Below are 16,705 nucleotides of genomic sequence, written 5' to 3'. Positions count from 1 at the left end.
TCAAAAATGAATCAACCAGTCTAAAATTCTGGTGATTCAAGCCAATTGATTGTGCACAAAAATCAAATCTGTCTATCTGTCTCTGTGTGCTAGTAAACAAGACTGTGGACATGATAAATCAAAAATGAATCAACCAGTCTAAAATTCTGGTGATTCAAGCCATTTGATTGTGCACAAAAATCAAGAACATTTTATTGCTAAAATGAAAAGATTAAGTTTGGAAACCCATGCTCTTGGGTACTTTTTTTCCCATAGGGATAACTTAGGGCATTGCTAAACATCTTCATAAATTCTGGAATTAAAATCTACATAAACCATAAGTCTGAACTAACATGCAATGTTTCAAACTATTTCAGATTTAGAGAATAGGCTGGTTTTGGACAAATAATTTTACAAGTTTAATTATATGAGTTAGTCGAATATTGAAGCAAGTTTAAGACTTAAGAACTGTTCTTGTAATCCTAAGTAAAACAAATTCTACACTAAAAACATTCTCATTCACATTCAAGTGGATCACAAATAGCTCCCCGGATTATATATAGGACTAAGCATTCTTGGAAAGAAAGCACAGTACTTCATATATTATTTTGGTTGTTGGCCTGATAGTAACACTGGAGATGTTTTCTATCTTCACAACGGGCTGCAGAATGCCTAACAATGCTCTGGTTATAGGACTGTGCAAAACGAACAATGTGGAAATGAACAGGAGGGATCTGGAATGTTTCCCACTACATTGCACATGTACTGCCTTTTGAATGCCAAGAGGGGTATTAGTGCCCATAAAACTGCTGATATCATGAAAGGCCAGTGTTACTAGTGCTTAGAAAGCTCTTCAGACTTTATGAGAAATCAAAATATACAAACAACTGCTGTTTGTTGGCTTCTGTGTGCATTATTGAACTAAGAGTTAGCAAAGAAAAATTCAGCGTGAACACAAGCTAAATTCACTTACGACAACAAAATACAAAAATTAGCTTGGCTATGCAAATACCAAAAGGTGATTTGTTTGTTTTTAAAATTGAAAGTACTTTCATTTCTTTTAATGATAAAAAGTATTTGTAATAGCTATATTCACACTGCCAATTCCATCTTCTCCAGTCTCATATATTTCTAAAATGCCCAGCACATATAAGATTTGTTTCTCTGTTGCATGAACATGTATATTATTATGCATTCACTGAACAGGGTTCTAAATGAACATGAACTGCTTATGGACACTAAGGCAGGACTGTTAAAGCCAAAATATTGTGTTTCTGTGTCACTCCCTGTGTATACATAGTTCATTACAGAGCTTGGCAATAGCCTGTTGGTTTCAGACAAAGTATTTATTGTTGAAATAGTAAATGGAAGGACAGGGGGAGCGGACATGCACAGGACACTACCTTTCCTGGAGCGCAAGATGGCAGCCCCTCTGGGTTGCAGCGGTGTCTTGGATTGCCATGGGGCGACATGGGAGTTGGAGTTTGGCAGGACCCTGTTGGGTTCCGTGGGTGCCGCCAGGGGGTGCTGGAGAAGCGATGAAACCCTACTACATCAGGCTTCCACCATACCTGAAAGTACATCCAGATCATACTGACACACCACTTGAAGGGCTCCTGGGCGCAGTATAAAAAGGAGCACCTCACTTAATTCAGGGAGCCAGAGTCAGGAGGAGGATGACGAAGCTTGCTGGAGGAGGAGTGGAAGCGATGAGAAGAGAAAGAAGTGCTGTGCTGTAAATGCTGTGCTTATTGCGCTGTGCATTGGTAGGAAACTATTGGAAAGCATTTCCCACAGTGAATAACAAGCCATTTATGTTGCTGAACTTGTGCCTTGTGTCTGTCTGTGTCGGGTTTGGGGACCTGGTGCGTCCCCTCAAGCCACAGTCTGAATACATTTCTTCAGCTGCTGCTTTTAAGAGCTGAAGTGTTGCAACCAGTATGTTGTACCTTTACTTCTTACACTTGCAAATTTTCTTCCACACCTAATCTAGACACTCGTGCAGCTTTGTTTTCGGGAAATGATGTTGTAATAATGTTTTGAAAACTACTGGGAAACCAATTTTTTTACATTCATGAAGAAAGTGATTAACTGTTTTTTTTTTTAATAATTCAGAGTTACAATAAATTTGTAATCTGGAGATTTCTTTCAATGTGTTAATCAATATATTTCATGTATTAAACTGTGATATAACTGCTTTCTGTTACTACCTATGTAGATCACTTCTAAAACGTGAAAATGTGACCCTTAATCATCTTCTTTTCTATGGATGCATTCACTTCAACAATTTCTGTCTTTACTTTGGCTGTAGGAGACTTCTAATATGACAGACTTTTAAAATTGAATACCACCTTTTAACTTTATCATGATTATATTCTCAAAAATCAAAATCATATTTTAGATATCTAAAATAGTGTTTTAACTACAAAGAATTCAAAATTCTGATTTTTGGAATATATTTTTGACTAGTCGAAATGAGAATGGCATACATACACCATCATATTTGCCTAATTAATCTATTGCAGGGTATTGTAATTGTGGAGTTTATTCTTCCAGGACTGAGTACATGGTGGCAAACCATCTTGATAAGGGCACGAGCCCATCGTAGTACTGGAGCAATTTAGAATCACCAATTAATCTAAAACATGCATTTTTAGGAATGTAAGGAGAAATACAGAAACCCGAGAGAAAAAAAAAAGGTTACAGGGAATTTGAACCAGGTTGCAATATTTGTGAGACAGCAGTATCTTCCACAGCACTGCCATACCGCCATCAAGCACTAAATTGTGGATATCTGCAATATTAACTAGTAAGAAGAAAAATAGAGATATACACAACTGACAGTCTTTTCCTGTTCATTTGGAGGACCCAGTTCAAGACATCTGTAATTATATTCTGACTAGTTAAAACTCAAATTAGAAATATCTAGAATGGCGCTCTCAGCAGCCAAAATCTGAATTGAAGATATCTGTAATTTTGACCAGTTAGGTCTGTCTTGAAACTAATGAGAATTGATTTTACGAATAATTAAAAAGAATTTTAATATTTAAAAAAATGATTACATGTCAGTCCTTGGAAATGGTCTTCAGTGAGGTTCACCAGTATACAGGTTATGGCTCTAGTATATTTTTCGAATTCTTAACTTTAATCAGTTTCATTAATTTCATTACAGATTTCACATCTTCATTTACTTTGGAACAGTAACAATTGCATTTTTGGATGTTTAAAAAGCACTGAATTTAGTTGTCTAAAATATATTTTATATCTTTAATTTACAACAGACTGCAAATATCTATAATCTCAATTTTGGTTTGTAAAAATATAATTTCACATACTTCCTAATAAAAGCAAAATATGGGAAAAGTCAGTTTGTTTCCACTACTTAAAATGAAATTATAGATATTGAACATTAACATGTTAAAATGTATTTACAGTTAATCTATGGATTAAAATTTGTCTGATGAAAATGTAATTGTGGATATCTAAAATTAGCATTTGACATTCAGTTTTCTAGTAGCTTGTCATACACCAGTCTGCGTGGCTTCAACTTTAAAGATCCAGCTCAAGAAAAGGGTCCCAAATTTATTTAATGACTGTTTTTGTTCAAGTCATACATCTGCAACAATATGTGTGATGCCATACACAAAGTTAAATCTTGTTCATCTTGTTACTTATCTAAAGTGTTTTGGAGGAAGTGTAGTAGTGATTTCCCAGGGCCACTTTTTTCCATTCTTCTATTCCTTCAGAATATTAAAACTTTCGTGCTTCAGAATATTAAAACTTTCGTGCTTAATTATGCAGTGGTCCTGTTATTAGAATATATGTGTGGGCCTAAAGAAAGCATTGATGGATTATCAATAAAAATTTAGGTCACAGAAACTACAGGTAGGCCGCATATTTAAATTTACTAGAAATACGCCACTTCAAACAAAATGTCGAACATTTGTTGAAATAATTTTCCTTGGCCAGGAAAGGGTCATAAGCAATCATAGCTGAAGTGCCAAAGTTCTATTAAAAAGAAGCGAGACAGCCAAGGCACTGAGCATTAACTCACAAGGTTGCTAGTGCAATTCCTGCTACGACTAACAGTGTTACCTTGAAAAAGTCATTGAATCTGTTTGCACTTCAAGTGCTAAAAAAATGTGTATCTAAACATCTGAACTCAATATTAACCTTCTATGTCATCTTTGACAAAGCCATCATCAGCCAGATACACAATAGCAAAACTAAACAGTCAAAAAAAGAAGTCCAGCTTCAGCACTGCTACTTTTAGTTTGATATTATGCTGTATGTAGCAATATATTATAATGGCAATGTTTCTTCACTCACGCAGCTTCTTCTGGTTTTCAAAATAATAGTACTTGCTGGCATAACTATTATGTCACCTGCCTATGGTGTTTATCTACATTTTCCACTAATTTTAGTGCCAGTATAATCATTGGGATCAAGGAGGCCAGCCTAATAACCTCTGGTTGTTAAAAAAGCCTGTCAATTCCAAGATGTTTATTCGTTCAATGACAGCTACTGACCATTTTTGTTTTTCTTTACTCCTCCATAAGAATCTAACTGAAGTATTTTAACATAAACTTGAACTTCATACATACAGTATATAGGGGGCTATTCAAATATATCCAAGAATTATATGTTAAAAATGTTTTTAAGGTTTCTGTGAAAATGCAATGCATTTGTCACAATATTTTGCAAGTTTTCATTTCCAGTGTCAAAGAAAGTTCTGGTTGCTAGCCAGGCTTTCATCGTAAACAAAACCGAAGACATTAATCATTCATAAATATAAGCACCTTAATAAACGGTTCACATTCAGTGTCTGGTTTTGTTTTTGTTTGTTTTTATAGTTACATACCTATAGGCTTCTACGAAGATTAAAACAAATATTATACACAAGTTCTTTCTGATTGTGACAGAAAACTAACTCCAAAATAACTTTTTAACCATATTAAAACTACTTAAACTAAACCTACGAGAGTAGAAATATTTTTGTGAAATAAAAGCTAAACTAAAAATATATTATGAAGCAAAGCAACAATCACATTAGCCAATCCATCTCTTTAAAATAAAGACACAAATAGAAATGTTAAAATAAAGACACAAATAGAAATGCATGGTTCATAAAACAAAAAAACAGGTATGTATAAATGTTATGCATAAGATAGATTGTGTGTGTGTGCAACTATGACAGGAAGAACATGCATACTACTAAAGATAATGTAGAATTTTCTGATGCTATGTACAAAAATATACCTGGCATACCCTAAATGGCTACCAGCATCTGGCTTGCAAATGACCAGCGAAATCACTGAGGTGATTGTATCGGTTTCCTAAAATAACCACTGTACCACATGACCTATGATATATTCTTGATTATCAATAACAAAAGGGTCACTTCCAAAATAAAAATCAGTAAATACTCTAGACAGGAAAATAATACAAGGTGGAAAGCAGAATTTGAACATGTATATCACTTCACTGTTACGTTTTCCTGATGCTGCTTTCCAAACGATCTGATGTCATAATTTTCTTTCAGTATGACAATAATTCTTGTTGGTCATTATTATTACACATATCATGTATATTTTTAACAATAAAATTAATGAAAAAAATACAAGACTTACTGTATATTAAGTATATTAATCATTATCCAACCCACTATATCCCAACTACAGGGTCACGGGGGTCGGCTGGAGCCAATCCCAGCCAACACAAGGCACAAGGCAGGAACAAATCCCGGGCAGGGCACCAGCCCACCGAAGGGCACACACACACACTCACACACCAAACACACACTAGGGCCAATTTAGAATCGCCAATGCACCTAACATGCATGTCTTTGGACTGTGGGAGGAAACCGGAGCACCCGGAAGAAACCCATGCAGACACGGGGAGAACATGCAAACTCCACGCAAGGAGGACCCAGGTCTCCTTACTGCGAGGTAGCAGGGCTACCACTGTGCCACCGTGCCGCCCATTTACAGAATATTTACTGTATAACAGTCAATGCAATTTCCATCTCATCCCTCCTTATTTTGCATTTGTGTGTTTTTTTTTTTTTTAAACACGCTGTATTTTGCATTCCTTGGCACTAACGGGGGTTCCAAGAATTGAAACTCCACATATTTTAAGACCCAACTGTACATAAAGAGCTGCATATATACTGTCATCTCAATCTTAAAACTGTTTCTGGCAAAATTGAACAAATGAAACAGAAACTTGAACACTAAAAGATGTCAAAAAACCATATTGGCTGCTGAAAGCATTTGCAGTTTTGCACTGTATAAATATTAACACAGAATAAAATACAAGACATTACTGTCTCATTTTTGTAAAATAGATTCAAGTATCTCTCCTTTGAGTTAGTCATTGGCCTCATATCAAAACCCCAGATGCAAAATAAACATCTTTGTCTCTTCCCATCTTCTGAAAAAATTATTATAGAAGGTTTCAATTAAACTCCATTTTAAGTCAAAGCTTTGCTCTATTCTTGCAGGAAATGTGTCTGCTGTGGTATACAATTCAAGAATACTTACTTTTGCCTTCAGGTTATTTGTTGAGTTGCAATCTATTTCTTTAACTTACACCCCACCTAGTTACAAAGTTCCTTTATATAGCCACTCCTTCAACAAGTTTAACTTCATCTCTACAAAGCAGGTTTTAAATACTAAAAAAAGGCCATCAAAGGAATTTGGAGGTGTATAGTTTCCTCCCAAAGACGTGCATACTAGGTAAACTGGCAACAATAAATTGATATTAAATGAGTGAGTCTGGGTGTGGGTGTGCACTGGGATAGACTGGTGACCAGCCCAGGGTGGGTTCCTGCCTTGAATACAATACTGCTATAATGGGCACTGGTGCTCTGCTACTACAGTATGAAATGAATAAGCAAGTTACTAAAATGGATTGAAGTGAATTAAAATATACTGCACACTGCTTAGACTTGGAGATAGACAAGCTATTCTACCGATTTCATTTATGTTAGGTAGAATGCCCAAAGGGGACTGGGCGGTCTCGTGGCCTGGAACCCCTACAGATTTTATTTTTTTCTCCAGCCTTCTGGAGTTTTTTTTTTTTTTTTTTTTTCTGTCCACCCTGGCCATCGGACCTTACTCCTTTCTATGTTAACTAATGTCTTATTTTAATTTCTTATTTTGTCTTTTATTTTTCTTCTCTTCATTATGTAAAGCACTTTGAGCTACTTTTTGTATGAAAATGTGCTATATAGATAAATATTGTTGTTGTTGTTGTTGATATTTATGTGTGTCTTACCTGAAATTTGTATCAAAATTAAAATTGTAGATGTTTTTATTTTTTAAGGATCAGTGGAGCATTTCTTAATATACATTTTTGTTCTTTATATACTGTATTCTACTGTACTTTCTTCTGTGCACATACAACAATTGGCTTTGTTGGCACAAATGCAAACCCAGATTCTTCCTAGCAAATGCAACTTTGCTCACAAGTGAATTTATAGCCCTGCTGAGCAGTATACTGTAGCTGGTATCTACGTCAAGTTTCTCACATTGTGTATTTTAGTAATCCCAGCAAGACGCTTTTAACATTCGGCTGTGTGTTATGACAAAAATACTGCCTTGAATGTTTTGGTAAAAGTCATTAAATTATGAAGAAACGAAAGCTATGTAGCGCTATTTCCCCAACTAAAAACACCACACATGCCGCAACTTGCACATTCTTAACACAGGCGGTGCCGTGCTCAGGCTGGGATGTTTACAGCGGTTCTTTGGGATTACAGATCAAGCTTTAGTCCTTAAGCCACAATGTCTGTGTAATTTTAACGGTCAATTCTTTACGATTTGCCATTGACACTGCACAGTTGAAAAATAAGCAACTGTAGAGACGCCGTACTTTGCTCATACTGTTTAAATGGAATTGTCTGCGCAGAAAGAAAGTGTAGTAGTGGGTGCAAGCCACGTCAATATCGATAGTGTAATTCAGTATGAGTTAAAACTACAACCTCGAAGAAAATCCGATCCAAAAAAAGGGCTGTTTCCAATAAATACCAATAAAAGCTCCGAAAGGTCAAACTGTAAGACAGTTACAGTGCTATTAATTTTGGGAAAGAGGCGGGGAGAATTTCGAAAAAGTCAAGTCAAATCGAAACTGTACTATACTGTACTGTGCTGTGCTGTGCTGTACTTGCTGCTTATAGATGCCTTCATGCAGCAGTTCACACCCGAATCCACCTTCCACACATCAATGCATTCTTCAACGAATGGCTCTTTGGGCAATTCAAGAAGAATAAAAATCACTACTTACTGTAGTCCCATCTTTCATGATGATCTTTTTGACCAGCATGATGCCGTTGGTCGGCTGGTTCTTCTTCTTCCCCTGACTCATATCTTCACATTTTCCAGGAATCATATATAATCCATGTTGGGCCGTTATCGCGGTTATGCCCGGCTCTTCCAGGTTGCCGTGTTTTGTTTTCTTTTTATTGCTATAAAAGGTTAATGGAGAGAGGCGCTTGGTGACAGCAGCACGAACCAAGCTTCGGGTTATGGATTCCTTCTTATTCTTTTCTCTCTCTGTCCCTTTGCCAGTTTCTTCAGCTCTGCGCGCTCTCTTCCTGCCGCCACCGCCTCTGACACTAAAGCGGAACTTACGTCATAAATGACGCGCGCTTACCAGGCAACAAAAAGCCATCGACACCTTACATGATCATCATCTTTCAGTGTCTCTATATTGATTTACAGTATCATCGAGTTAAGTGGTAGATGAGTACTACGGAAAACGATAGCGTTATTTCAGACGTCAACTGAATCTATCAGTACTGTTGCACGTTTACGTTCAGATTCGCTGTAAAACTCTGTCCGTAATCAAGCAGGCGCCGAACAGGATCAGTCCTTCTGCTACTTAATGTCATTCGGCTTCGGTACTAATCTTACTAGGCGCTGCTACACCGCAGGGCGCTGGAGCAGTTAACTGCCGAAGCTTCCCCAGCTGCTGTCACATCGTTTTCGGCGAATGACACACTAATGTAATTATTCTCCAGTAGGATAATGTTACATTATTTAGATTTCATGAATACGTTTTGATAGCTTAAAAATTGTGCAGTTCGGAGTTTTCTACCCACCTGCCACTTAACTAAGTATCGCCTGCCGTTGGCATTGATTTGGAAAGTGGGCTCAGAAAATACATTGAAATAATATTTAGAATATCGAAAAAATAACACCTTAAACGAAATGTACGATATATAACAATGAAAAAAGATACTTTCTTGTGAAAGTTGAAAAAGATAATAGATCATATCTTCTTGTTTATGAAGGGATTTGGTATCAATTGTGATCGAAACAGTTTTCAATGTCTGTTCAAGAGTCATTTTGTTTCTTCTTTCTAAAAAGCTATCTATGCATGCTTTGAACATTTAATAACAATATGTTTAGACGCACCTCATTTTCATGACTGTAAATTTTGGTATGAAACATTGCATCTGCCTGGGAGGAAGTGAGCCTGTAATAGCGTCCATTTCCCTAACTCATATTTTTATCCATTACAGAGTTTCAGGGAACCAGAGCCTAATATGCAACATTTGACAGGAACTTTCCCTTAGACTGGACATCAATCAATTGCTCATCACACACACACACACACCCAAACCATGCCTGTTTAGGAATCAACAGTAAATCTAACCTTGACATCTTTGAGGTTTTGGGGTTACAGAATAAAAACGCAGGTAAACAGAGGGAAAAGTTAAAAGATACATTGCTTTAATCACTGTGTCATCCATTGAAATGCATTTTAGATTCACTATACCTATACATACTTGAAATAATAATGACATCAGATCATGAAATTTTAGTTTATAATAGCAATAAAATAATCAGTGAATAAAATAGCAATATATTATCTCTTTGCTCTTTTTTAATACACTGGAGGAAAACAAAGTTCAGAACAGACTGCTTGCACTATCCATCCATCTTCCAAACCTGCTTTTTTTTTAGTAGGTTCACGGGGAATTTGGAGCCTATGTCAGCAAGCAGGGGGCACAAGGAAGAAACAACCCCCAGACAGAGTTCCAGCCCATCATAGGGATAATGTACTGATACACAGAAACATATATACATATACTGTACAAAAAGGCCAATGTAGCATCGCCAATCCGCCTAACCTGAATGTCTTTGGACTGTGGGAGGAAACCCAGAGTGATGTCAAAGCCCTGAACTAGAGGACCAATTCCTTTGGTCTAAGGGGAATAGGAAACAGGAGGTTCATTTCACTTCTGGCAGTCAATAAAGGATCAAATCTACCTGGACTTACCATTTTGATTGCAAAAGGGTAACCACCCTATTCAACAACAACAACAACAACATTTATTTATATAGCACATTTTCATACAAAAAGTAGCTCAAAGTGCTTTACATAATGAAGAAAAGAAAAATAAAAGACAAAGTAAGAAATTAAAATAAGACAACATTAGTTAACATAGAAAAGGAGTAAGGTCCGATGGCCAGGGTGGACAGAAAAAACAAAAAAAACTCCAGAAGGCTGGAGAAAAAAATAAAATCTGCAGGGGTTCCAGGCCACGAGACCGCCCAGTCCCCTCTGGGCATTCTACCTAACATAAATGAAATAGTCCTCTTTGTAGTTAGGGTTCTCACGGAGTCACTTGATGCTGATGGTCATACAGACTTCTGGCTTTTAATCCATCCATCATTGCTGGAACATCATGGTGCTTTCGGTAGATGGTGGTGGCAGGACACCGGAAAAGAAAACAGAAGAGAGAGTAGGGGTTAGTATAGATTTTGAATGAATAGTTATTATAATGAATTGGATATACAGAGTATCAGGATTAAGTTACAGTGAAGTTATGAGAAGTCCATGTTAAAATAATGTGTTGTCAGCAGTTTTTTAAAGTGCTCCACTGTATTAGCCTGGCGAATTCCTACTGGCAGGCTATTCCAGATTTTAGGTGCATAACAGCAGAAGGCCGCCTCACCACTTCTTTTAAGTTTTGCTCTTGGAATTCTAAGGAGACACTCAGTTGAGGATCTGAGGTTGCGATTTGGAATATAAGGTGTCAGACATTCCGATATATAAGACGGGGCGAGATTATTTAAGGCTTTATAAACCATAAGCAGAATTTTAAAGTCAATTCTGAATGACACAGGTAACCAGTGTAGTGACATCAAAACTGGAGAAATGTGTTCGGATTTTCTTTTCCTGGTAAGGATTCTAGCGGCTGCATTCTACACTAGTTGCAAACGATTGATGTCTTTTTTGGGTCATCCTGAGAGGAGTGCGTTACAGTAATCCAGTAATTCATCTGGAAACAAGCAACTTCAGAGCTTGAAAGTATCATGAACTTAAAATGATACATGTATTTACCGGTAATAAAGAAATCATCTCTGAAATCTGGACAAGAGAAGGACAGTGAGTCTAATGGGTTTCATTTTATTTTATCATGATATATTAAAGACAAGGCTCTATTAAACACATTCTTTTTGCATAGAAATAGAAAATTCACTGAGAGTTTGTGTACTGGTTAGTTGAATGCAAACCACCCTCACTGCCCCGAAAGATGTACCTAATAATGAGGACAGTTAATGTCTGTTTGGACACAGCTATTCAAAAATCCAAATACCCTGATCCTCCAGATAGCCTATCATGTGGCTATAACTCGGTATGTGTAACATACAGACAGGGTCAAAAAGTTTAGTTCTTGTTGGACCAAACATTAAAATGGGCAAGACAAGTGATCTGAGTGACTTTGAGTGTGCTGTGATTGTTAGTGCCAGACATAACAATTCCAGCATCTCAGTAGTGGCTGCCCTGCACAACAGAGTAACACAGAATGAAGCAACCAACAAAACAATCCTGTGAGTAGCAGTTCTGTGGGTGAAAACATGTTTGTAAACATCATGTTCCACAACTCTCAGTTAGGAATAATACAATGTGACTATAGTGGGCACCTAATTATCAAAATTAGATGATTGTAGACAGGAAAAATGTGCCTGGCTTGGGTAATCTCAGTTTCTGCTCAGACATTTAGATGGTAGCATTAGACATTTGCGTAAACAACACAAATCCATCTTGGTTTTTGTCAATAGTACAAGATGATGGTAGTCAAGTAATGGTGTGAGGATTGTGTTCATATCATATAAGCTGAATGACATCTACATGCTGACTGTGTGTATTTATTTATAGCCACACTTTACTCTTTTCAAATGAATACCTGCAATATAGATATTGTGCCATGTCACAAAGCATGTCTTAACTGAAGCTTATTCCACTTTCATGACAATGAGTTTGTTTTAATCCAGTGATCTGCGCAGTCTACAAATCTCAATCCAACAATGCACCTTTGAAACAAAGCTTGAAAAGGAAGGTTCAAAGTATAAATGTATAATTGAAAAATGTCTGCAGGTATTTCTTCTTCTTCTTTCAGCTGCTCCTGTTAGGGGTTGCCACAACGGATCACCTTTTTCCATATCTTTCTGTCTTCTGCATCTTGCTCTGTCACACCCATCACCTGCATGTCCTCTCTCACCACATCCATAAACCTTCTTTTAAACCTTCCTCTTTTCCAACCTGAGCTGACCATTTATTGTACTCATCTCTAATCCTGTCCATCCTTGTCACACCCAATGCCTATCTTAGCATCTTTAACTCTGCCACCTCCAGCTCTGTCTCCTGCTTTCTGGTCAGTGCTACCATCTTCAATCCATATAACAAAGCTGGTCTTACTGCAGTCCTGTTTTTCTTCTCTTTCATTCTTGCTGATACTCATCTGCCACAAATCACTCCTGACACTCTTCCCCATCCACTCCACCCAGTCTGCACTCTCTTTTTCACCTCTCTTCCACAATCCCCATTACTCTGTATTGTTGATCCCAGGTATTTAAACTCATCTACCTTTGCCATCTCTACTCCCTGCATCCTCACCATTCCACTGACCTCCCTCTCATTTACACACATGTATTCTGTCTTGTTCCTACTGACCTTCATTCTTCTTCTCTCTAGAGAGAGCATATCTCCATCTCTCCACTGTCTCCTCAACCTGCTCCCTACTCTCGCTACAGATCACAATGTCATCAGCAAACATCAAAGTCCATGGAGACTCCTGTCTAATCTCATCTGTCAACCTGTCCATCACCATTACAAATAAGAAAGGGCTTAGAGCCGATCCCTGATGTAATCCCACCTCCATGTTGAATACATCCGTCACTCCTACCGCAGACCTCACCACTGTCACACTTCCCTTGTACATATCCCGTACAACTCTTACATACTTCTCTGCCACTCCCGACTTCCTCATACAATACCACAACTCCTCTCGAGGCACCCAGTCATATGCTTTCTCTGGGTCCACAAAGACACAATGCAACTCCTTCTGGCCTTCTCTATACTTCTTCATCAACACCCTCTGAACAAACATTGCATCTGTAGTGCTCTTTCTTGGCATGAAACCATACTGTTGCATACTAATCATTACCTCCTTTCTTAACCTAGCTTCAGCTACTCTTTCCCATAACTTCATGCTGTGGCTCATCAATTTTATCCCCCTGTAGTTATTAAAATTCTGCACATCCCTCCTTTTTCTTAAAAAATCCACACCAGTACACTTCTTCTCCACTTCTCAGTCATCCTCTCAATTTTCAAGATTCCATTAAACAATCTGATTAAAAACTCCACCACCATCTCTCCTATACACCTCCATGCTTCCACAGGTATATCATCTGGACCAACGACTTTTCCATTCTTCATCCTCTTCATAGCTGTCTTTACTTCCTCCTTGCTAATTCATTGCACTTCCTGATTCACTATCTCCGCATCATCCAGCCTTCTCTCTTTCTCGTTCTTTTCATTCATCAGCCTCTCAAAGTACTCTTTCTATCTGCTCAACACACCCTCCTCGCTTGTGAGTATGTTTCCATCTTTATCCTTTATCACCCTGCTGCACATCTTTCCCAGCATGGTCCCTCTGCCTAGCCAATCGGTACAGATCCTTTTCTCCCTCCTTATTGTCCAACCTCTCATACAACTCATCATATGCCTTTTCTTTAGCCTTTGTCACCTCTCTCTTCACCTTGCACCTTATCCCCTTGTACTCTTGTCTACTTTTGTATTTTTCTGACTACACCACTTCTTCTTCGCCATCCTCTTCCTCTGTATACTCTCCTGTATTTCTTCATTCCTCTACCAGGTTTCCTTTTCCTCCTTCCTCTGTCCAGATGTCACGCTAACACCCTTCTTGCTGTCACCCTTACTACTTCTGCTGTGGTTGCCCAGCTGTCAGGCAAGTCTTCACTGCCACCCAGTGCCTGTCTTACCTCCTCCCTAAACTCAAGGTACTGTGGAAGAAAAATGACACTTAGGGGTCGCATAGTCATTTAGGGATAATACTGTATACTGTAGATATTGTGCATAAAGTGTTTTGGTATGCTTTCCACATTAATATATAGCACCTGTCTTAAATATAGTATGGCATGGTTAATAAATGTCAGAAACTTGTTCAAGCATATCAGAAAACCACATAAAGACCAAGTGAACAAGAAAGAACAAGAAGGTTCTGGGTGATAGTTCAAGAAGTTGGCTGACTATCATATACCCAGTAAGACTTGCAGATGTCACATACACAGGTCCTAAAGAAGTATTGGAATGTATTGTAAAGACCAAGAATATAGTGAAATGAGACTTTTATTTTGGGGTATATAAACTTGATATGCTCTGTGCTAAACACCTCATGTCTTTTGAACCAATCAGAGTAAATGTCAGATGACTATGTAAGCAATATTTCAGCACTGTTATGCAAATTCAGTTATCTCTAAGAATGACTCTCTGTCTCTGTGCTGTGACCATTTGCTCACAACCTCTGCCCAGGGCACTGTCCCTTAGTAGATTGTTGTAACAGGATGCTCCCTCTTCAAGCATTTGCTGAAAAGAAAAGAAAAGACGCAATGAACAGTTTCCTCCTGCCTGGTTCCTGACACTAAACAATCCTAGTTGAGGACAAAGAATATTTTATAATGATTTCTTTCTAATTTATTTCTTCCACAATACTGCATGATGTTCCTAAGTCTAAGTCTGGGCTAAAATCTCTAAGGAATGTTTCCAATGCCTAGAAATGAATTAAAGGGGTTCCTACCCAGTATTAGACAGATGAATCTAATAAAGTGGCAACTTAGTGAATTTTATATTTATATGTAATGTTTATATTAATTGGTAAAATTAGTCTAGATGAAATTGTACTTACACAATATAACATTCCTGGGTTCTAGAAGCATGGAGTTTGCATGTTCTGCCTTTCCTCCTACTGTCCAAAGACATGCCAGTTAGATGAAATGGCAATGCTAAATTTACCGTAATGTGTGTTTGTTGTCTGGGAGTGTGGGTGTTTTGCCTTGCGATGGACCTGCACCTTCTTCACGGTTTGTTCTGCCTTGCACCCCATGCTAACTGGGATAGGCTCCAACCCCACCAAGCGACCCTGGTCTGGATTAAGCTGGTTAGAAAATAACATGACAATACAACATACAGTCTGCTCATGTGATGGGTCTCTTTTAAAGGTCTTTGTGAGAATTAATACTTTTAATGATCATCAAAGTGACTTTCAAGAAATTTTGGAAATAATTGGGAAAGCAACTGAGTTTTATAAAGTACCTAAAGATTAACCAGCTTTTCAGTATATAAACACAAAATAATTCTAAGAATGAGTTTATTTTAATTATATTAAATGCAAACTAAATACACTATAATATTTTTAATAATGTCCTGTCATTACCATAACTTGTGTATTTTGTTTCTTGTTGAAATTAATTTTGTTATTTCACTGGTAAAGAAAAACATGTATAATCTCAATGTCTCTTTTATATGCTGTTCGTAAAGGTAGTGCTAATGTTTGTGATGTGCCTTTTGTTGAAATGAAAAATACAATGCATTTTATTACTACACACATTACAAAGTATGATTTGTAAAAGCAGTACTAATGTTTGTGATGCACCATCTATTGGAATGAAAAACTCAATATATTACTGCATGAGTTACAAAATACAATTCATAAAAGCAGTGCTAATGTCTGTGATGTGCCATCTGTTGGAATGAAAAATGCAATGCATTTTATTATTGCATGGATTGCAAAATACATTCCTATAGATGTAACATTGCAAATGTTAACATTTGAAGGAGGTGAGTTCAGGTCTCTGAGAAAATCAGCTTTATTGTTTTAATAATAATAATAATTCTTTGCATTTATATAGCGCTTTTCTCACCACTCAAAGCACTCAGCAATTGCAGGTTAAGGGCCTTGCTTAGGGGCCCAACAGAGCAGAGTCTCTTTTGGCATTTACAGGATTCGAACCGGCAACCTTCCGATTACCAGTGCAGATCCCTAGCCTCAGAGTCACCAGTCCACCGGCTGTTTTGAAGACAGGAACAGTCTCAAGCATTTTTATTCAAATGGGAGCTGTCACTTTCATCACTCAAAAGCAAGCATTGACAGTCTTCCTGCTTTAGCTCCCTTCTTCAGATTAAAATAACAAATATCCTCATTCATCAAGCAGGTTCAGTGGCTGGAGCAAGCACATTCTTGAGGAGAGATAACATAAAGTGAACACAAGGCCAGGTCAGTGGCCGGTTTTAAATGTTCCCCACATCGACCACTTGGCGACAAACATGTTACAAGGTGAGCCTGCAAACTTGCAGTGGAAGCAGCAGGTGACAACAAATCCCTGCCTATTTTAACAGAGTGTCAGCACAC

General features: G+C 37.6%; 1 protein-coding gene across 1 annotated transcript in view; it reads right to left on the bottom strand.

Annotated features, from left to right (window-relative positions):
- Nucleotides 1–8,612, bottom strand: part of mfsd14ba (major facilitator superfamily domain containing 14Ba) — a 61,327-nt gene extending 52,715 nt beyond the window's left edge. The window contains exon 1 of the mRNA XM_028804842.2: nt 8,266–8,612. Within this exon, the coding sequence (XP_028660675.1) occupies nt 8,266–8,370 (105 nt within the window). The 5' untranslated portion in view covers nt 8,371–8,612. The remainder of the gene's footprint in view (nt 1–8,265) is intronic.
- Between the last annotated feature and the right edge of the window lie 8,093 nt (nt 8,613–16,705).

The sequence above is a fragment of the Erpetoichthys calabaricus genome, chromosome 7, assembly GCF_900747795.2.
Source record: "Erpetoichthys calabaricus chromosome 7, fErpCal1.3, whole genome shotgun sequence".
In the NCBI taxonomy this organism is placed as follows: Eukaryota; Metazoa; Chordata; class Cladistia; order Polypteriformes; family Polypteridae; genus Erpetoichthys; species Erpetoichthys calabaricus.
Note: the sequence above shows the minus strand (reverse complement) of the source record. Positions and strands in the feature narration are given on the sequence as shown.